This window comes from Schistocerca nitens, chromosome 5, assembly GCF_023898315.1.
Source record: "Schistocerca nitens isolate TAMUIC-IGC-003100 chromosome 5, iqSchNite1.1, whole genome shotgun sequence".
Classification (NCBI taxonomy): Eukaryota; Metazoa; Arthropoda; class Insecta; order Orthoptera; family Acrididae; genus Schistocerca; species Schistocerca nitens.
Genome location: NC_064618.1, coordinates 83,155,899 through 83,178,288, shown reverse-complemented (window position 1 = coordinate 83,178,288; position 22,390 = coordinate 83,155,899). Strand labels below are relative to the sequence as shown.

Sequence of the window (22,390 nt, the reverse complement as noted above, 5' to 3'; positions counted from 1 at the left end):
GAATTGCCTGAACTCTTACGGGACTCGGTGGATTGTCTACTGCAAGTAATGCGTATAATGGCAGGGACACTACGAATGTAGTGTACGGACTATAAGTTGAGAATGTGGGTCTCGTGGGGAGCGTGCCCGCGATAAATCCCTGCAGTTGCACTATCCTCTGCGCTCTTGGTAGCTCAGACGGATAGAGCGTCTGCCACGTAAGCAGATCCTGGGTTCGAGTCCCGGTCGGTACACACATTTTCAGCTGTCCCCCTTGATATACATCGATGCCCATCGGCAGCTAATGGTATTGATTTAATTGTAATGTCAGGCTGTGACTTCGTCAAATCGTGCTGTGTAATGAGATCCATTCTGTCCTACATTTTGCCCACTACACCTAGAATAGCTATTCGTTTCCCTCCCAGTCTCTGCAATATCCGTGTCAGACCCTCTGCTTCTTTTGCATCCATTTCCCTACCCTATGGCTCCTACCACTGTGACCACGCCCGTTGTAAGACTTGACCTAGGTGCCCTCCTACCACCAGTATAAGCCCTGTAACTGGCAAAACATATACTATCAAAGGGAGAGCCACTTGTGTAATGACACATCTCACATACCAATTGTTATGTAAACACTGTTTGGACTTCTACGTCAGCACGGTTACCGTCAAGTTATCATTTAGAATGAATGGGAATAGGCAGAGGGTGTGTACTGCAACACACAGTATCCTGTTGCAGAGCATGTCGGACAACACGATAGTCGTGACATCGTTGCCTTTTTCACCGTGTGTGCCATCCGGATTCTTCCCCCGGACACCAGTTTCTCACAATTCTGCCGGTGGGAACTGGCATTGAAACGTGTTCTTCATTCTCCCCACTCATCTGGCCTTAATTTAAATTAATTTCTTCAGTCTCAGCGTTTCTCCTTGGTAACTATTCCTTTATTCAGTCCCTTTTAGTTTTCCATATCTTTCACTTTTTTCTACCTGTTTTTCCCCTGCCTGTACCACATACTTTCTGCTCTTATTAACTTATTTGCAGTGTTTTGTCAGTAATCTCTATCTTGCGTATTACCCTGTTTTCCACCCTTAAGCTCTCAGGTTTTCAAATCTCATCCAATGCAGTCCCTAACAATCAGTCTTTCCTTTTCAACCCGTCTGATAAGTTTCCCCTGACTTGGGGTTCTTGGTAACTTTTCTGATCTCTTCTGATGTTCTAAACCTCATCAGCCCTCTTCCTTCATCCATCTTCCTTCCCCTTCTGCCATAAATAGGAGTTACTGACTTCAAAAGCTTGCAAATTTCAATTCCTTTATGTGTGTATTCTCCTGCGACCATTTGGTGAGCTGATTTTTTCCATCTATCCAACAACATTTTCAAAAACTGATTATTTGCATTGGCATGTTAGATGTTCCTATGTAATTCACAGAAGTTTAAATTTAACTAAATAAAATTTTAAAAATAAGGTGATTTCACTCAGATGTCAGAATATTTGGTAGCATCGGCTAACACACGGTGTAAGTGTACGTCAAGCTTATTTGAGCTTAATGGTTTTTGTTGCTGGCTGGTGTGGCCGAGCGGTTCTAGGCGCTTCAGTCTGGAACCCCGCGACTGCTACGGTCGCAGGTTCGAATCCTGCCTCGGGCATGGATGTGTGTGATGTTCTTAGGTTAGTTAGGTTTAAGTGGTTCTAAGTTCTAGGGGCTGATGACTTCAGATGTTGAGTCCCATAGTGCTCTGTATTTCTAGGTTCTGTATTTAAATTGAATTGTTAGAACTAATCTATGAATCTCTGTTTTTCTTTCCACAGAATCCCGATGACTGCTCTGTGTATGGTACACCAGGATATATGGACCCCAGCAGCTTCACATCAAGGGTAAACAAAACTATTAAGACATCCAATTGAGAGTGCCCAGTAAAGCGTGAAAAGTCTGTAGTGACAATTGTAAACTGTTACTACCATTCTCAGTTTCTTTGAATTTCAGTGAGAATATGATCCACAATTGATATAATCTCACCATCAATGTATGAAAAAACTAAGAACTAAAGCGATTGTATTAGGAAAACGTACTTATGGACATAGTTAATATGATAACTATAGATAATGTGCTATGAAGTGGATATCCATGCTATTCTCTGTTGCTATGCTAGGCTACAGCTTCATCAAAATAACTGCATGTTAGAGCAGCACTGTTGCCAGAAGACTGACTACACCATGTATTCAGTGTTCAGCAGTTGTGTACAGACAGCAGATATAAGCAAACTGTGTAGAAATGTTACAACCATGTTATTTGTCACAGGCAGGGAGTTTTATTACAGTGACAGCACCATCAGCAGTGTTGATTATGACGTGTACGTATACAGGATTGTGCAGGGAAGTTGGAAAATTTGCAAAAAATAGAAACAAAGTGGAAGAATATTATACAACTTTATTTGAAGCTCAACAACATACTGGAAATAATTTGAGAGCATAGTTTTTTGTGGCAACATTCTTCGATTAATATTTCGTGGATTTACCTCATCAGCTACCACGAACAGCACAGTGAATGCATTATTGTAGCCAAGATAGATGCCAAGCCCCTGCCTACCACAGTAGTACAAGTTTATATGCCAACTAGCTCCACAGATAATGAAGATATTGAAGAAATGTGATATGACAAAAGAAATTATTCAGATAGTTAAGGGAGACGAAAATTTACTAGTCATGGGGGACTGGAATGTGATTGTAGGAAAAGGAAGAGAAGGAAAAATAGTAGGTGAATATGGACTGGGGATAAGGAATGAAAGGGGAAGCCTCCTGTGATTTAAGAATCATGGAGGAAGGTTGTATACGTGGAAGAGACCTGGAGACACTGGAAGTTTTCAGATAGCTCATATAATGGTAAGACAGAGATCTAGGAACCAGGTTTTAAAAAGACACTTCCAGGGGCAGATGTGGACTCTGATCACAACACAAGAGATACTGAATTTAATTGATGAAAGGAGAAAATATTAAAATGCAGTAAACGAAGCAGGCGAAAAGGAATACAAACGCCTCAAAAATGAGATCGACAGGAAGTGCAAAATGGCTAAGCTGGGATGGCTAGAGGACAAATGTAAGGATTTAGAAGCATGTATCACTAGGAGTAAGATAGGTACTGCCTACAGGAAAATTAGAGAGACCTTTGGAGGAAAGAGAACCACTTGTATGAATATCAAGAGCTCAGATGGAAAACCAGTCCTAAGCAAAGAAGGGAAAGGAGAAAGGTGGAAGCAGTATATAGAGGGTCTATACAAGGATGATGTACTTGAGGGCAATATTATGGAAATGGAAGAGGATGTAGATCAAGATGAAATGGGAGATATGATACTGCATGAAGAATTTGACAAAGCACCCCAAGACCTAAGTCGAAATGAGGCCCCGGGAGTAGACAACATTCCGTTGGAACTACTGACGGCCTTGGGAGAGCCAGCTCGGACAAAACTCTACCATCTAGTGAGCAAGATGTATGAGACAGGCAAAATACCCTCAGACTTCAAGAAGAATATAATAGTTCCAATCCCAAAGAAAGCAGGTGCTGACAGATGTGAAAATCATCAAACTATCAGTTTAATAAGCCACGGCCTGCAAAATACTAACACGAATTCTTTAGAGACGAATGGAAAAACTGGTAGAAGCCGACCCCTCAGGGAAGATCAGTATGGATTCCGTAGAAATGTTGGAACACGTGAGGCAGTACTGACCCTACGACTTATCTTAGACGAAAGATTAAGGAAAGGCAAACCTACGTTTCTAGCATTTGTTGACTTGAGAGAAAACTTTTCACAATGTTGACTGGAATACTCTCTTTCAAATTCTGAAGGTGGCAGGGGTAAAATACAGGGAGTGAAAGGCTATTTACAATTTGTACAGAAACCAGATGGCAGTTATAAGAGTCGAGGGGCATGAAAGGGAAGTAGTGGTTGGGAAGGGAGTGAGACAGGGTTGTAGCCTCTCCCTGATGTTATTCAATCTGTATATTGAGCAAGCAGTAAAGGAAACAAAAGAAAAATTTGGAGTAGTTATTAAAATCCAGGGAGAAGAAATAAAAAGTTGGAGGTTCGCAGATGACATTGTAATTCTGTCAGAGACAGCAAAGGACCTGGAAGAGCAGCTGAACGGAATGGACAGTGTCTTGAAAGGAGGATATAAGATGAACATCAACAGAAGCAAAACGAGGATAATGGAATGTAGTCGAATTAAATCGGGTGATGCTGCGGCAGTTAGATTAGGAAATGAGACACTTAAAGTAGTAAAGGAGTTTTGCTATTTGGGGAGCAAAATAACTGTTGATGGTCGAAGTAGAGAGGATAAAAAATGTAGACTGGCAATGGCAAGGAAAGTGTTTCTGAAGAAGAGAAATTTGTTAATATCGAGTATACATTTAAGAGTCAGGAGGTTGTTTCTGAAAGTATTTGTATGCAGTGTAGCCATGTATGGAAGTGAAACGTGGACGATAAACATTTTAGACAAGAAGAGAATAGAAGTTTCCAAAATGTGGTGCTACAGAAGAATGCTGAAGATTAGATGGGTAGATTGTGTAACTAATGTGAAGGTACGGAATAGAATTGGGGAGAAGAGGAATTTGTGGCATAACCTGACTAGAAGAAGGAATCAGTTGGTAGGACATGTTCTGAGACTTCAAGGGATCATCAATTTAGTATTAGAGGACAGTGGGGAGGGTAAAAATCGTTGAGGGAGACCAAGAGATGAATACATTAAGCTGATTGAGAAGGATTTAGATTGCAGTAGGTACATTGCACAGGATATGATAAAATGGAGAGCTGCATCAAACCAGTCTCTGGACTGAAGACCACAACAACAATAACAACCTAATCATATTTGTATGTAAACTTTTGATGACTACCTCTCCTGTCATTGTCAGTAGTTACCTGTAGTCTGAGTGGTAAACTAAATAAACTATCACACAGTGTACACATAAGTACAGGTAATGGTGACAGAGGAAGTCATTGGAAGCTTGAGTTTACTCACAAATCTGATGTGGCAAGAAATCTGTGAAATGTTTATTCTGGAAATTAGTTTGATGCCACTTTTTAAAAATTAGATGCGTCACATATAATTTGTGTTGCCACACTCATTTGGTAAATCATTTTTGTTAATTCTGCAGTGTGGCACTGTGGGTGGTGAGAGATGTTTAAGGTTGCCATTTCACTTTGTGTCTTGAACAGAGCAATAGCAGTTGTATGAGATTGTGAACCACTTTAACTGTTGGCTGCCTGGTAACCAGATTATGGTCAGAATTTAATGAAATTGGAAGCTTATTATTTTTTTTATTTGTATTCTATTGCACATCAGCCACAATGTAGTGTCAAAAAAGTTAGCTACAGTCAGTTTCGTTTTATAGCATGTTGGGGCAATCCCCTGCCTCACAATAGAGGCCTAGTTTGGTGATGCTGTGTACTTGGGCCATTCAGATTTAGCTTTTCTGTGATGTACCTGAGCATCTTGTGAGAAATGGCAGTATGGTGCCTTTTGAAAGGGCGCCTCAAATTTGCTTCCCTGTTGTAAACAGGTCTGAAATCAATTTACAGGGTGATCATAATTAAAGTTAAACTGTCAAAACACTGTAGAAATAACACCACTGGTCAGAATGACGTCAAATTGTAATGGAATATTATCGGCGAAGGGGGGAAACATATGCCATAAGAAAAAAATTAGTGTGAAAATTGAGCACTAGATGGCACTGTATGTGTCAGAATAGGTAAATGAATACACCTGTCATGCGCGCAACCCATTGAAGTTGGTATAAACATGCCGGGTACATGGCTTTTCCTCCTTTGGTGTCTGCGATGTTCACCATGACTGCCTCAATGCAGGATCGCACTGTGCTTGTAAAGCTGTATTACAAGAATGATGACTGCGCACATGTCTCTCTGGTTAGTTCCGGACACTGAAGGGTTTGAAAAAAGGCATTGGTCCGATGACTGCCGTGTGTCTGGAGAAGATGATTCAGAAATTCGAAAAGATGGGTTACTTTGTTATGCAACCTGACAGGGGGAGGAAACAAATTGATTCAACATCAGTGGAAGCAGTGGCTACAGCAATGCAAGAGGAGAGGAGTGGTGGTGTGCAAATGTGTAGTGCACAGAGAATTGCCGGACCATTGGACATACCCGTGAGCACGTTACGTAAAATCCTACAAAACATCCTTCTTTGCTATCCATTCAAAATTTCCTATGTGCACAAGTTGCTTTCTGTTGATCTGTCAGCAAGAGAGACCTTTGCTTTAGAATTTTTGCTCACATGGAAATGGACAATGATCGACCATGGAAGATTTTGTGGACAGACAAAGCCCACTTCCATCTGACAGGATATGTCAATACACAGAATTCTCAAATATGGGCAACAGAAAATCCACACGCAAATCACCCAGTACCACTTCATCCTGAAAAGGCCACTGCGTGGTGCAGGTTTATGTCATCATTTATCATAGGGCAATATTTTTTTCGAAGAGACGGGTGCTCCCAGTCCTTTTATCTGCACCGTCACTGGTAAGCACTAAGAGTGTCTTTTGCGCAACCACATCATGCCAGCTCTCCAACAGCATGGACGGGATCATTTTTATGCAAGATGACGCACCTCCATACATTGCAATTTGGGCCGTGGGACTGTCTGTAAGATGTCATGTTCAGTGTTCCGATTGCAAACTTAGTTGCATTGAAGGCATGCATTGCACAACACATTCTGAATGTGACCCTGGAAACACTTTGATCAGTTGTGGAACATGCTGTTTCTTGATTTCAACGTGTTGCAGAAAATGATCGACAGCATATTGAACACGGAAATTAATAATCCGATTTGATTTTCATTGATGCTTTTTATGCAGTTCTTGGCCTTAGGACAATTAAACACCAATGTGATTGATGCTTTTAGTGCAGCTTTTGGCCTCAAGTCAATTAAAAATCGATTTTTCCCATCTGATGTGATATGATCTTGCCATGGTGGATTGGCTTACGTAACTAACGGTGTCACTCCTGTACACCTTTGCACACTGAGTAGTATAATTTGTTTAACATCAAACGTACACCTTAGGTGTTGTTCTATGATTCATTTGTCATTGGTAGCCAACCAGTATTAAATTCTGGTGCTTACAATGCCATCTATTGTTACATTTTGTAACTATTTATTTTTCTTCTGCCATACGTTTCCCCCCTTCTCCGATAATATTCTGTTGCAATTTGATGTCACTCTGACAAATGGTATTATTTCTACAGTGATTTGAAAGTTTAACTTTAATTATAATCACCTTGTGTGTAATAAATGTAAGTATGGATTGTCTGTGTGTGCTGCTATAGCTCTGCGACTCCCTCATGCATCCAAGGTTTCATAGTATGATAGCCCTCTATTTCCCATCAGCCATCAAGTATTATGAATTGAACTTAGTAGACTTCTAATGAGTTAAGTTTGTGGAAGACAACGAGCTCGTGAACATAACATTTCCGCATGAGAAATGAAAAGCAGTAAATGTAGAGGCTACAGTTTGCCAGGTGAAACATTACATTATGATCCCTCTAGGGAGTACAACAAAATCAACATGTTGTCATTGACAGATTGGGTCAACTGTATTAGTTGTGTGGTGGCAAGAAATTCAGTTATTAAAAACACCAGGAATGAGTTACATGAGTGGAAAAATTCAATTTGCGCCACTGGAAGCAGCTCCATCAGAATTATTTCATTACATGACTGGAGAAACTCCAGAATCGAAACATTTTCTACTAAAAATGAAAGTGTAAAATGCTTTCTTTGCTACTTCCAGGATCGGGGAAGAACATTGGTTCAGTCATGATTTCAATTAAAGAACAAGTCTTATCATAGAATGGGAGGATTGTTACCATTGCCAAATGACTCTTATAAAATTTTGCAGGTGTGTTGAAGTGACAACGAACAAACAGAAGTCTACCAATGTTGTATAAATATAAATGGGCTGAGATGGCAAATAATTGAAAAAGTGCAGAGGATTTTATGTAAGTACAACCAGTTGGTTCATGTATTCCAAACAGCTCTGGGTCAGATGGTAGCTAATGAGTAAAAAGTTGTGATGTAAGTGAACAGAATACCAGGTGATGAACACGAACATTAGTTCAATGCACCTCAAGTCAGTGAAATTGCCATTTTACCTGTGGAAAATTAGTACACTATTTACAATATAACTATTCAATGAAGAAGAGAATGATTACAGAATATCGAAAAAGCACATTGTTCGTATGATACATTTTTATATTTGTTAATTTTTATAAGAGGAGAAGACAGTTAACCATTTCAATTTGAAACAAGTGAACTCGGGTGCAAAAACAAATAGCAAAGTATCATCAGAGAGATTTTATGCATATCGCATAATGAAATGAAATGTCGTATGGCGAGGGCCTCCCAGCAGGTAGACCTGATCGCTTGGTGCAAGACTTTTGAGGTGACGCCACTTCGGCGACTTGTGCATCAATGAGGATGAAATCATGATAATGAAGACAACACAAACACCCAGTCCCCGAGCAGAGAAAATCTCCAACCCAGCCAGGAATCGAACCCGGGCCCCTTGCCATGACAAGCCGGCACACTGTCCATTCAGCTACGGTGGCGCAAGTATTGCTTAATGATCAGAGACAACGGGGGATGCAGTTGTGTTATTAGTTCCTTTCATTTGTTTCAACAGTTTTTAGTTGATGTGTACAAAAATGCAGTCACAATGAATGATAGTCGTATGACAGAATCAAAAGAAAGAGTACGTTCATTAGAGGGATGCAATCATTAATGACAGCAGCATTGACAACATTAGTTATTTACTCATAACATTCACCTGCAATTCATTGTGACCAGAGATCAAAGAGGATGTGATTTATGTGTAAGCTCCCATGTGACACCATGATATAATAGTTTGAATTTTTTGACAAAAACAAATGAGGGTCACAGATGTTACCAAAAAGTAGCATTTTTTTGAGCATATCTAACAACAAAAATAATCAGTTATTGATATTATAAGTATCAGCAATATCACTTTTCTTGATGTTGATCTCATCTTCACCGAAAGCCAGCTACACACTTCTGTCCACGTTGAACAAACAACTGTAGTTACATTTTGGCAATTGCCATCTTTTCCACGTCAGATGTGCCCGCCACCCTTTCCATGTCAGATGTTCCCTCCCACACAGCCTTGGCATTCAAGGTAAACATATTTGTTCAAATGCAGACTCCTTCCAGCAATACACCACCATTCTCATCTCAGCCTTCGCTGGACATAATTACCCCACCAGCCTAGTTCAAAAGCAAATTTCCAGGGCCTCACATAAATACTGGTACTGTTGATATGTCCAAAAACCAACTTTGGAACACATAATTTGTCACTCAGTATTATCCTGGTCTTGAATGTATTAATCAGCTCCTTTGACAGTGCCACGACTTCCTAAAGTAACGCCCTGAAATGAGATTCTGACTGAGCTCCTACCCCTGTGACCATCCCCACTGCAAGACTTGCCCGATGCACCCTCCTACCACCACCTATACCAGCCCCATGAGAGGCAAAATGTATACTATCAAAGGGAGAGCCACTTGTGGAATGACGAATGTCTTATACCAGCTGTTATGTAAATACTGTAGGGCCTTTCACATTGGCATGACTACCGCCCAGTTATCGGTCAGGATGAATACGCTTAGGCAGAGGGTGTATACTGGCAACACACAATATCCTGTTGCAGAGAATGCTCTACAACATTACAGTCATGACCTCTGTGCTGTTTCACCAAACACTCCATCTGGATTCTTCTCCCAGACACCAGTTTCTCAGAACTCCACAGGTGGGAACTAGTGCTACAATGTGTCCTTGGTTCTCGCTACCCAGCTGGCCTTAATTTACATTAATTCCTTCTGTTTCAGCATTTCTTCACAGTAACAAATCCATTTTGGTTTTCTATGGCTTTCATTTTCTGCCCCAGTCGATTTTTCACCCCCCACCCCCTGCCGCCCCCACCTCTTTTACATACAATGCTCTTAACTTTTCACTCTTATTAACTCATGCACTATGTTTTTGTAGTAATCTGTCTTCCATCTTTAAGCTCTTAGGTTTTCAAATCTTGTCCAGTGCAGTCCCCAACAATCAGTCTTTCCCTCTCATCCCATCTAGTAAGTCTCCCCTGACCTGGGATTCTGAGTGAATTTTCTGAACTGTATCCCTTTTTGTAAATCTCTCCAGTCCTTTTTCTTCAGCCCTCTTCCCTCCCCTTCAACTCTTCTGCTGGAAGAAGGAGCCACTGGCTCCGAAAGCTTGTGTAAGTTAAACCTTTTTGTGTGTGCGTGTGTGTTCTCCTGCCACCATGACCACTGACTTGGGCTGCTCAGACCAGATTCTGGTCCGAGCGGCCGGAGTTGGCGGTAACGTGTGTGTGAGGTGTTGTTGCTTGTGACAGCGAATGGTGTGTGTTTCTCTTTCATTTTCTGGTAAAGGCTGAGGCCAAAAGCGTACATGTAAGTGTCATTTAATTGTGCCTGTCTGCAACTTAATGTGTCTTCTTTATGATAAGTAGCAATCTATCTTTTCCTACCCTGTTGATAAACTAGACGTTGTACATTGGAAGCTATGGCATTCTTTATGAATGTCATAAATCACACTGCCACCAGATACAGTATTTTGCCTCCTTATTTTACACTGTACACAAATGCAACAAAAGACACTAGCATGAAGATAAAACCCCGAGACTGTGTTCAAACTGCTGTGTGATTAATATTGTTTTAGAGATCTTGCTGAAAATGTTGTCAATTTACAGTAATGCACAAGTTGCATCTGCATGCTAATGATTGTTGAACACACTCAAAACAACCAGTTGTTTCATGAATAATGGCTGCAACTTTGACAAAATGGGCAACCAGCTCTTCAGGAATGTCCAATGCTGTCTCATACACTAGATGCTTCATCTCCCAGATTAAAATAAATCTGTAGCGGTGAGGTTGGGAGAATGTGGTGGCCATAGCACTTGCCTACCATTACCAATGCAACAATTTGGGAAAAGATTGTCTAAATGTTCTCTGATATTAATGGCAAAGTGAGGTGGTGCCTCATCATGCTGGAACCATAATTGTTATTGGACTGCTAACAGGACATTATCCAACATTTTTGGTAGCACTTCATGGAAAAAGATACTGAAATTTCCTTCTATGGACCATGTTAGGCAGAAGATATGACCCAATCACATGATTATGAAGAATACTGGGTCACACATTTATGGGAAATCTCAGTTGATGGCGGAACACACAAGTCGCCGTAAGATTTTTCAACTCGTGGACATGGCTGATGTGGCTGTTGACAATTTCTTTCTTTGTGAGGGCAACCTTGGCAGTAAACACAGCACACATTTTGAAGTCAAGGATGCTTACCGTTTGTTATGATACCATGGGCATGATTACATATGCTGTGGAAAGTCATCAGCTGAAAGATTTTGTACCTTCTGATTCTTGAATGAATGCATTCCCATTCATGCCAGACATTCCACACATTGTTGTTGAAGGTATTTAGTTCCTCAGCAGTGGATTGTATGCTGGTGCTGGGATTGTCTTTAATTCATTGTAACACAGCTTCCATAAATTGAACAGTTTACATGCTGCAAGGTGTACTAGTTTCCTGTCAGTCTGATCCAAGGAATCTTATTTCATTAAGATGGCCAAGTCTTTGAAATGTGACATGATTTGGTAAGCTCCTAACTGGGAATTCTTTTGTACACAGGCACTTTGTTGCTGGACTGTTGCATTGTGCCTCCCTATAAATGAGACGCATGTCAGCTAACTTAGTTAGTGTAATAATAATGTAATTCTGTATCCAGGGTCATAGACAATGCTAGCAGCAATGAAAAATTATCTTTACTAGCGGTAAGATGTAATAGTGTAACAAATCTGATTCCAGTTTCAACAAACAGAGTTGTCAAAATGCATTATCACTTTTACAGAATATAGGAAGAGAGACTTTGCTCCTTGAAATCTCAGGGATAACCTGCGGTTTGATGCAGTTGGTATCTCAAGAAAATATTACTGAACTGATGTACTGCATGACACTTCTTCTGCACAACAACTCTAAAAGTGGATGTAAAGCCATAATTTTAAGATTTTGATGGCAGATATTTCTGTACCTTTTAGCTGTTCATATCTGCTGTCAGAAATTAGATTGCAAGACATTTATGACTGTTTGAAAGGTTGTGAGTGTGTTCACCCCTCATTTCACTGAAATGAAAAGGAATGGTTTTGACTTATGTCTTCAAACGCTTTTCCTTCCTCCCCTCCCACTCCCTCCGCTGTTCAACACTGACAAGGGAAGTGTGTGACCTTGACTGCTCAGAACTGCATAAAAATGGGATTGGAATATAAATTGCTCATCCTAAAAACAATGGTATCAGCCACTTGCAAGCAAAACTGTACATATTTCCACAAGAGAAACTTGTACGATCACCTATAAAGGGTCTAAGATAGGAACTTTGCTTACAGAAGAAACAAAATATCAAGAGAGAGAGAGAGAGAGAGAGAGAGAGAGAGAGAGAGAGAGAGGCAGGCTTAGATTTTGTAGTGTTTGTGATCTATATATTTACCTAAATATGGTTTTTACACTAACTATTGACTTGCCGTAATTTAGCTGACTGCAGGATTGTGGTACGAGGTTTTAATTCTGTGTGTTTTGTGAACTCTCTACTAAGATTTAGACTGGAAATCATTTCTGCACCTTCCAGAATAACTGGCTTGCCAGTTTCTATCTATTAGTAAAGTCAGTGTGTGTGTGTGTGTGTGTGTGTGTGTGTGTGTGTAAGGCTTGAAAATGTACATGGATATTAATCATTTGTTCCCAGATAACCGTCAAGGCACTATACGATTACCAGGCACGTAACGATGACGAATTATCTTTCTGCAAGCATGCTGTAATAACAAATGTTAACAAACAAGGAAACAGTGGCTGGTGGCGTGGAGACTATGGAGGAAAGAAACAACACTGGTTTCCTTCGAACTATGTGGAAGAATGGGATTCTCAAGAGAACAGAGATGATAATGTAAGTTTTTAATCACTGCTATTTGCTCTGTCTTAGCTTTGGTAAATGTTAGTCATTTCACAGTCCTTTATTTACATAAATTATGCACCTCATTATTCCACGTTATTTTAAATTTGTCGATTTATTTACAAAGAACAAATGCACATGCTATTTCTTGGATTGTCAGCATTACACGAGAGTATGACACTTCCCTATTCCACTGCTCTCCCGTCCCTCTGTTCCTTACACCATTCCTCGGTACTGGGTGGATAAAATGGGAAAAGAGTAATATACAGGATGTCATAAAAATGTTGTGACAGACTTTGAAGGACTGTAGTGAGTGTCTTACGGAACAAGTCAAGGACAGAAATTTGTGCCCAGAAATGTCATCCAACGATGCTACAGAGTGTCGAAGATATAAGCGTTGGCGCCAGCCACTAGGCCTCCTCTTCGGCAGCAAATGTTGTGACTTTGTGACTTTTTACACTGAAAATGAAATGTCCTGCAGTGGTGTTTGTTATTCAGTGATTGTGACTGATTGCCACAATCACCAGTGGAGAAGATGGATTTGGCTTCTGCGTAGGCAGGCCTTCTCTCCTGCAAATGTGATGCTTTGTTGTTTCGGTGGATGGTGGTTTCAGACACGGTTTTCCATCTGCAGTTTATTTTTCTCCTGGAAACCTCTAAAATCTCCCGTTTTTGGAACCCAGGAGAAAAATAAACTGCAGATGGAAACCCATATCTGAAATCATCATCCACCAAGGCAATAGATCATCATGTTCACAGCAGTCAAGACCTGTCTGTGCAGCAGCTAGCTCCATTGTCTCCATTGGCAGTCATGGAAATCGGTCGCAATAACAGAATAACAAGAAACATTTCAAGATGTTCCGCCTATGGTCTGCCAGTGTACAAAGTCACATTTGCTGCCAAAGGAATGGCCTAATGGCATCCACCAGTACCTATAACTTTGATGCCCTGTGGTACTATTGGATGGCATTTCTGGGCACAGGCTCCTCAAGACACCATCTACAACCCGTCGAAGTTTGTTGCAACACTTCTGGGATACACTGTATATCCTTCCAAAGCTGTTTCGATGCTAAATAGTTGGTTGAACAGTTGCTAAATGTGTGTGGTTATAGTTATACTGGTGGATAAGTGAAAAAAAGTATTAACTCTAGTATTGGAGCTAGGAAACAGCTTCACACACTTCAATGAACTGATGTCGGATTTACATTGCAATAGAAAACCTTTTTATGATCCTTTATTATGCAAGATGATGATGCAATGTAGGTGTACTTACAGTCTAATGTAGCTGTCATCTGCTGTTGCCACAAGTTCTGCTGATGCCATTTGTGGACAGTTAAAGTTGCAGCTACTACTTGTTGGGGACTGGAGGGGGACAAGCTGTGCTTTTATCACATGTTCATGTCACCAAAAATGTGATTTGTGTTTCACTATGGATTGTAACCCTTTTGGGATCTGTAGGTAGCACCTAAAATAAGTTGTGAATTGTTTCATCACTCATTTTGAATCAAATAAGCAGAAAATGCAACTTGGCATTAACAATGCAATGGCTACCACAGTAACAATAGATTGTTCATTGATGTTGACACTTCTCAGATGTAAAACTGTAGCTCCTTCTACACATTCAGAACAAGGAAACCCAGTGATCAAGAGGAGCTGCCCAAGTAATATGGCACATTATTTTGGCATCCCCCCCCCCCCCCCCCCCGCCCCTCCTCCCGCTCAGCACAAACATTTTGAAGTGCTCACTTTACCTACTAACTTGTCTAACACAAAACTAACTCATCTTATAATCATGTCTAGTATCTTTCTGTGCACACTTAAAATCATGTTACAGAACATGAATGAATACAGATGACAGTAAGAAAAAGGTGTTTCAATTTATAAAACAAATATTTTTGTACATGTTGCAGATAATGACCATACCAACAAACTTGTCAAAATATGATAAGTTTTTAAGTTGTATATGTTTGTGTTGTAACTGTTTCATATACATTTTTTTAAATCGAGACTAATGTATTCTGTAGGGACTGAAATGAAACTTTTCTGTTCTGAGAACTTTAAATCACCCACCTACACCATCTGCACACTCATGACTACTGTGCAAGTCACACTTAAGTGCCTGACAGAGAGAATCACTTTCACACTGTTCTTCTACCTCTCAAACAGCTCACAGTAAAGACGAACGTGTTAATGTTTCCAAGTGGGCTCTGATTTCTCTTATTATGTTATGATGATCACTTTTGCCTATGTAGATGGGCTTCAACAAAATCTTTTTGCATTTGTAGGGGAAAAATTGGTAATTTCGTGAAAAGATCTTGCTGCAACAAAGAATGCCTTTGTTTCAGTGACAGCCATTTCAACTTGTGTATCATAAAGTGCTCCTCCCTCCCCCCTCCCTCTCCCCCCCCCCCCCCAATTTCTTAACAGTACAGAATGAGCTGCCCTTCTTTGGACATTTGCAATGTCCTCCCTCAGTTCTATCTGGTAAGGATGCCATACTGTACAGCAATAATCCAGCAGAGGACAGCCAAGTGTTCTGTAGGCAATCTCTTTAGAGGATGTTTTGCAGCTTTTGAGTGTTCTGTTAATAAAACACTTTGGTTCACTTTTACCCACAACTTTATCTACATGATCATTCCAATTTAGGTTCTTTGTAATTATAGTATTTAGTTGGCTGCTGTTGTCCGCATCTCGTGGTCGTGCGGTAGCGTTGTCGCTTCCCACGCCCGGGTTCCCGGGTTCGATTCCCGGCGGGGTCAGGGATTTTCTCTGCCTCGTGATGACTGGGTGTTATGTGCTGTCCTTAGGTTAGTTAGGTTTAAGTTGTTCTAAGTTCTAGGGGACTGATGACCATAGATGTTAAGTCCCATAGTGCTCAGAGCCATTTGAACCATTTTTAGTTGGCTGCATTATGAAAAGGGTAGATTTCTACTCACTTTATTGTTGCAGATAGGCACAACAAATAGACGCTAAACAAGTAAGCATTCGGCCAAAAGGCTTTCTTCTGAAGTAGACAAAAAACACACACACAACAATAAATCAAGGAGAAATAACAGGCCCAAGACATCCACTGATATAATCTTGTAAAAATATTTTAAGATTTTTAAAAAGTTTTTTAAAAACTCTTAAAAGCCTTTACATAAGAACATTAAAATATTTGCACTCGTATAACCGAAACGTTAAGAACTATAAAGCTCAGAACTTGGTACCCAACATTTGTTGCGCTTCAAAATAAAACACTGCTGAAAGGTGGTACACCATTGAATCCAATATGTTGGATTGACAGGAATGGGGGAAAGAAATAGAGTAGAAGAAGAATGGGTAGCTTTGAGGAATGGAATAGTGAAGGCAGCAGAGGATCAAGTAGGTAAAAAGACGAGGGCTAGTAGAAATCCTTGGGTAACAGAAGAAATATTGAATTTAATTGATGAAAGGAGAAGATACAAAAATGCAGTAAATGAAGCACGCAAAAAGGAATACAAACGTCTCAAAAATGAGATCGACAGGAAGTGCAAGATGGCTAAGCAGAGATGGCTAGAGGACAAATGTAAGGATGTAGAGGCTTATCTCACTAGGGGTAAGATAGATAGTGCCTACAGGAAAATTGAAGAGACCTTTGGAGAAAAGAGAACCACTTGCATGAATATCAAGAGCTTAGATGGAAACCCAGTTCTAAGCAAAGAAGGGAAAGCAGAAAGGTGGAAGGAGTATATAGAGGGTCTATACAAGGGCGATGTACTTGAGGACAATGTTATGGAAATGGAAGAGGATGTAGATGAAGATGAAGTGGGAGATACTTTCTGAAAGTATTTATATGAAGTGTAGCCATGTATGGAAGTGAAACATGGATGATAAATAGTTTGGACAAGAAGAGAATAGAAGCTTTTGAAATGTGGTGCTACAGAAGAATGCTGAAGATTAGATGGGTAGATCACATAACTAATGAGGAGGTATTGAATAGGATTGGGGAGAAGAGGAGCTTGTGGCACAACTTGACTAGAAGAAGGGATCGGTTGGTAGGACATGTTCTGAGGCACCAAGGGATCACCAATTTAGTATTGGAGGGTAGCATGGAGGGTAAAAATCATAGAGGGAGATCAAGAGATGAATACACTAAGCAGATTCAGAAGGATGTAGGTTGCAGTAGGTACTGAGAGATGAAGAAGCTTGCACAGGATAGAGTAGCATGGAGAGCTGCATCAAACCAGTCTCAGGACTGAAGACCACAACAACAACATGTTGGATGGGTCCTAAACATATTGCACCATAGTGATCCACTGGGAAAGTGAAAATTGATTAAAAACTATTAAGAACCAATATGCCGCTAGCTTGAAAGGACCAAGGAGTTATTGCAACAAAATGGAGGAGTGTTTTAAGTAAACTGGACAAAATGTGTCAGGTAAATATCTTATTGACAGAAAAATACAACATGGAAAACACACTTACCACCTCTCTGGTCAGTACGTGATCGTGGAACGGGAGGTGACCGCATGCTGTCTCTTACTTACGGCATGAAAGTAAACAGCTAGCCTATACACGGCTCACACATGCATTTATGATGCATGGGCACAACTGAATGATTGGTGGTCTTTTGGGGAAACGCATGAATGGAAAATGAGAAGAAGAAATACTGGGATATCGAAATAGAGAAATTTTAAAAAAAGTGGAATATAATAGTGGCAGATGATATTTATATTTATTTTCATTATTAACACCCATTAGATGTGCTAATGAAACAGAAATTCTTAAACCAAGGGCGTTTAAAGACTTAAAAGATCACCACCAGGTGCATATATTGCAGAAAATGAACAAATCTGCTGATGGTGTCACCTAAATAAACCTAAAACTTTAAAATTCTGAAATTATAATTTTGTAAAATGTTATAAGAAAATTTGTTTAAAAAACTTGAAAGAAATATAGAAATATGTACAAGAAACATTAGATAATAAGGGGGGATTGGGAGGTGGCGGGGGGGGGGGGGCGCAGGAGTATGGTAAGTCGCTGGAGGAATGAAGGGAACTAGGTAAAAGAACAACAGGGTAGAATGTCAACTAACTTAGGCAGTAGAAATTTGCCAAAATGCTACGGAACTTTAACTTCATTTGTCCATTTTAAACGACAAATGGATCGCATAATTTTGCCCCTTTCTAAGTTGTTTAAAGTGTGGCCCTTGTTTTCTGAATGTAAAATTTATAAGTTACTGTGGCACTGGTGACAAAATACCTCGGTTCTCAAAAGTGGGTACTTGAAGCAGATTTTGAGCTAGATATCCCGAGGTGATCTTTAAATCTGATACTAAAGCTCCTGCCAGTTTGTTCAATGTACCGCATGGGGCAATCATTGCAAGTGACACAAAACTCCCCCGTTGCATGATATTAGAACAAGTGACATGCTCTGTACCCATACTTTGCACTATCATTACCATAAATGATGAAGGCTGGTTCATCATTTTTGGAGTATAACTATCTTCCAATCTTTTCTGAAATATTGCCAAAACAAGTAATTTTATGATAGTGATACCAGCAGCCTTCTGATCATAGCTATTAAGCTAGCTTTCTTTCTTATCTTTCTGAGGTCATCCCAATTAATACCGTTGATGATGAATTCACTGTCATGACCAGTTTTGTAGGCTATGTACTGTATAATTTGGAACTCTTTGTGTCGAGGGCTTCCTTTGCAATGGAGCACATGGAGCCTGTATAGAGATGACCTGAAAGTTGTCATCTTGTGCTTCATAGGGTGGTTAGAGGAGCTGTGGATCAGTATATCAGTGGTGGTTATCTTTCTGTAAATGTCAGATCTGACTTTAGTACCACAAAGCATAATAATAACATTACCATATCTGAATCATCCAACTATTTCAGTTTCAATTCACTCTTAGGGGGGCTCAGCATTCATTTGCTGGATACGGGCTTGGTGACCCCGTGGTTCCTGAGCTGGGGACTGGTATGTGCAACCAGCCCTCTGTCACCATGAGCTCTGTGCATTTGTCACTTACCACCATGCGGCACAGCAGTGGAACATTGTGTGTCACAGGCAACAGGGATTTTGGCTTGACTGCCTGTATCATGCGGATGGTAAAAACCGCTATACAAAAAACCTGTCTCAAGGTGTGCTTGCACACTGATGAGATCGAATGGTGGGCAGCCTATGGGAAACCTGGCACACTTCAGATGTATAAGACATACCCAGGCAAGCTGGGCTCTGTCTAGGTTGACTTTTACTTCCCTAGCTGTTCAATGGACGAGCATGGATCCATTGAAATTTTCCCATCCTTCTCCCAGCAGAAAGGATGGACCACTGGAAGGTACCAACACCCAGTCTAACAAGATAGCTTGAGCAGTCAGTCCTCCTAGCTCAGTAAATGGTAACAGAATGCATATTCTTAGTCGAATGTCTTTATAATAGTTAAAAAAAAGTTTCACCATTTTATATACGAAAAGATTTAGAGGACAATGTTAGAACCTGAAATCTGAAAGCACTTGCAAAATGGGACTCTGTCGGTTGAAACATTTAGTTCCCAGCAAGTAAAGAACCTCCAGAAAGCTCAATGCCTTCAGGAGTATACAATTGAAAATGAACTGCACAACACATTGAACTACAGCAAGGGTGTTGTGACTTGCAGGGATGTGGTAGACATTCCCTGAGAATAACTGAAAGTTGAGTGGTCCTGAGAAGACATTTTTGTCATGCAAAACATTATGAAAAGCATTATGGTGAGGTGGCGAATCAGGCTCTTTTTTTTCTGCTTACATTTATCAGCACCAAACTTCCAGAGCATGTCAAGGCAGAATTCCTTTGCCTAGCCATACAACCTTATTTCCTGAACCCAATGCACTGTTTTAAATGCCAGCTCTTTGGGCAGACTACTCTTGGTTGTAAGGGAGAAACCTGTTGTGGCAAATGTGGTAAAGTCACCCATGACAGAGTTGGTTGTTCCCCTCCTCCAAAGTGTGTCAACTGCTTTGGTAATCACCCAGTTCAGAGTAGGGACTGCAGTATCTTCCTTGAAGAATGGAAGATCCGGGAGATTAAAAAAACAAAGCACACCCTATATGGTGAAACCATAAAGATAAAGGTGATGCAGCCACCTACATTTGCTGCCTCCTTTGCTTCCATTCTCAAGCAGCTATTCCAGAAAACCAAAGCTGCTATACAAATGGAGGTTACGAGTGTCAGCACTAGTACCTGCATTTGCCAATGCATTTGTGTTGCTGCAGTTGCTTCAAAGCCTGTCCCTCCCCCAAGAACTTCAGAAAAGGTGCAATTTCTGACATTGTGGAACTCCCTGCCACCTCCAAAAATTCAATGTGATCCACCATACAGTGTTGTCACTACCACTTCTGTAGCTGTATCTCCAAAGCCCCCTCAGATCAAAAAATTGAAGTAAAAGGCGAAGACACCCCTCCCCCGCCCCCACCCCTCCCCCGCCCCCACCCCTCCTCCGATGGAGACGGGAACTATACATCCTGACAATCTTGACTCGTCCTCTCTGATGTCTTTCTTGAATATTCTTCAGAGGTGATGGACCTTGATGATGTCAGACTGGGGCAATCATCTCACCCCAGGAGTGTATCTTCACCCATTGCGGGCACCCTTCCCTGGCAGAAAGTAAGGATGAAAGCGCTATCCTTGTGATAGATGGCTCTCATACTGCAGTGAGACATTAATGGCTTCAAGACACGTGTAGAGGAACTGAATCACCTAACACAGGAATGCCCACTATGCTTGTTTTTGCAGTAAGTTCATCTTAAATCTTGCACCTGCACTACGGGGCTATACACTCTATCGCAAGGATGACCTAACTGGGGAAAGGGCCAAGAGAGTGGGCACTGTGTTTGTCAGTAATGTGCAGCTTTGCTCTGCTCTCCCCCTGGCTACTAACCTGCAAACAGTTGCCACTGAAATTCATCTGTGCCAGAAGATCACTGCTTCCTCACTGTATCCACCACTGCAAGATGCAGTAGACTATGAGGCTGTCACAGATTGTATGGAACAACTCCATTGTACTGTTCTCCTACTGGGAGAGTTCAATGCCCATGATATCTTGCTGGGCTCAACCCATACTTGCTCTTGGGGTTGGGTTTTGTAGAGCCTTATGATGTGCTGTGAATCCTCAACAAAGGTACTCCCACTCATTTCTGTGCTGTTGCTTGGTTACTCTCAGCCATTGACCTCTCTTTCTGCTCTCCAGCACTCGTAGACTCTGTTCAGTGGGAAGTCACTGACGACCTTCATTCCAGTGCCCACTTCCCACTCTGCATTCTCCTACTACATGGAGCTCTCCCTGAAGAGAAGCTATTAAAGTGGATGGCCAGCAGGGCTAACTGGATGTTGTTCAGCCAGCTGGCTGTCTTTAAATGCCATGACATTGTTGAGGAATGGGTGGACCGCATTACGTGAATGATCCAATGTGCCACTGACTTATCGATCCCAAAGTCTTCAGGTCATCTTAGGAGGCAAACTGTACCTGGAAATTTCTGGAAATACCAGTAATAGCAGTGCTGAAACTGGGGTGTCTCCAAACAACTCCTGGAGAATTGCCCAGTTGACAGCAGGCATTTACAAAATCCAATGGCAGCCAGGCTCCAGCATTTTGCCACTACTGTGCGAGAGCAGGGCAAGTTGGACTTCACATCCAGCAGTTCTGAATCTTACAACTACCTTTTCTCCATGTGGGAGGTGGGATCGGCACTATCTGAGACTCGTGACACTGCACCTGATCATGACCAGATCTGGTACTGCTTGCTTCGACAGTAGCCAGCGGTGTCAAAGGAAATCCTCCTCAAATGTTTTAATTTCATATGGCAGACATGTCACTTCCCCAAACCGTGGAAAGAGGCAATTTTGATACCTCTCCTCAATACAGGAAAGGACTGCAAATGTTTCAATAGTTAATGGACTATCATCTTAATGAGCTGAGTAGGAAAGATCCTGAGTGAATGGTTAACTGTCATCTGGTTTGGTTGTGAGAGACCAGGCAACCCCTAAGCCACTCTGTGTGAATTCCAGAGATTTTCGTCCACTATAAACCTGACCCTACTACGACGACTATTCAGCAAGCTTTCTTATGTAAATATCACTGTCTCACATATTCTTTGGTATTAGTAAAGTGTATGATACTATGTGGAGACATGGTATACTCATGCAACTCCATTAGTGGGGCTTTTGTGGCCACCTCCCCATCTTCATAGGGTCTTTCTTGTTTCAGCACTTTTGTAGGTCTCGAGACAGTGACACGTTGTCATATCGTTGTGAGCAGGAGATTGATGTCCCTCTGGGCAGTGTTTTAAGTGCTACCCTATTTGTCGTAGCCATAAACAATATCACGTCCATGGTATTGAGTCCCATACAGT

The 22,390-nt window shown here is 41.0% G+C and overlaps 1 protein-coding gene across 1 annotated transcript in view; it reads left to right on the top strand.

Annotated features, from left to right (window-relative positions):
- LOC126260201 (1-phosphatidylinositol 4,5-bisphosphate phosphodiesterase gamma-1) overlaps positions 1-22,390 on the top strand; it is a 282,094-nt gene that overhangs the window by 151,843 nt on the left and 107,861 nt on the right. Inside the window, exons 14-15 of the mRNA XM_049957484.1 lie at positions 1,789-1,854; positions 12,831-13,028. Coding sequence (XP_049813441.1) covers positions 1,789-1,854; positions 12,831-13,028 — 264 coding nt within the window. The remainder of the gene's footprint in view (positions 1-1,788; positions 1,855-12,830; positions 13,029-22,390) is intronic.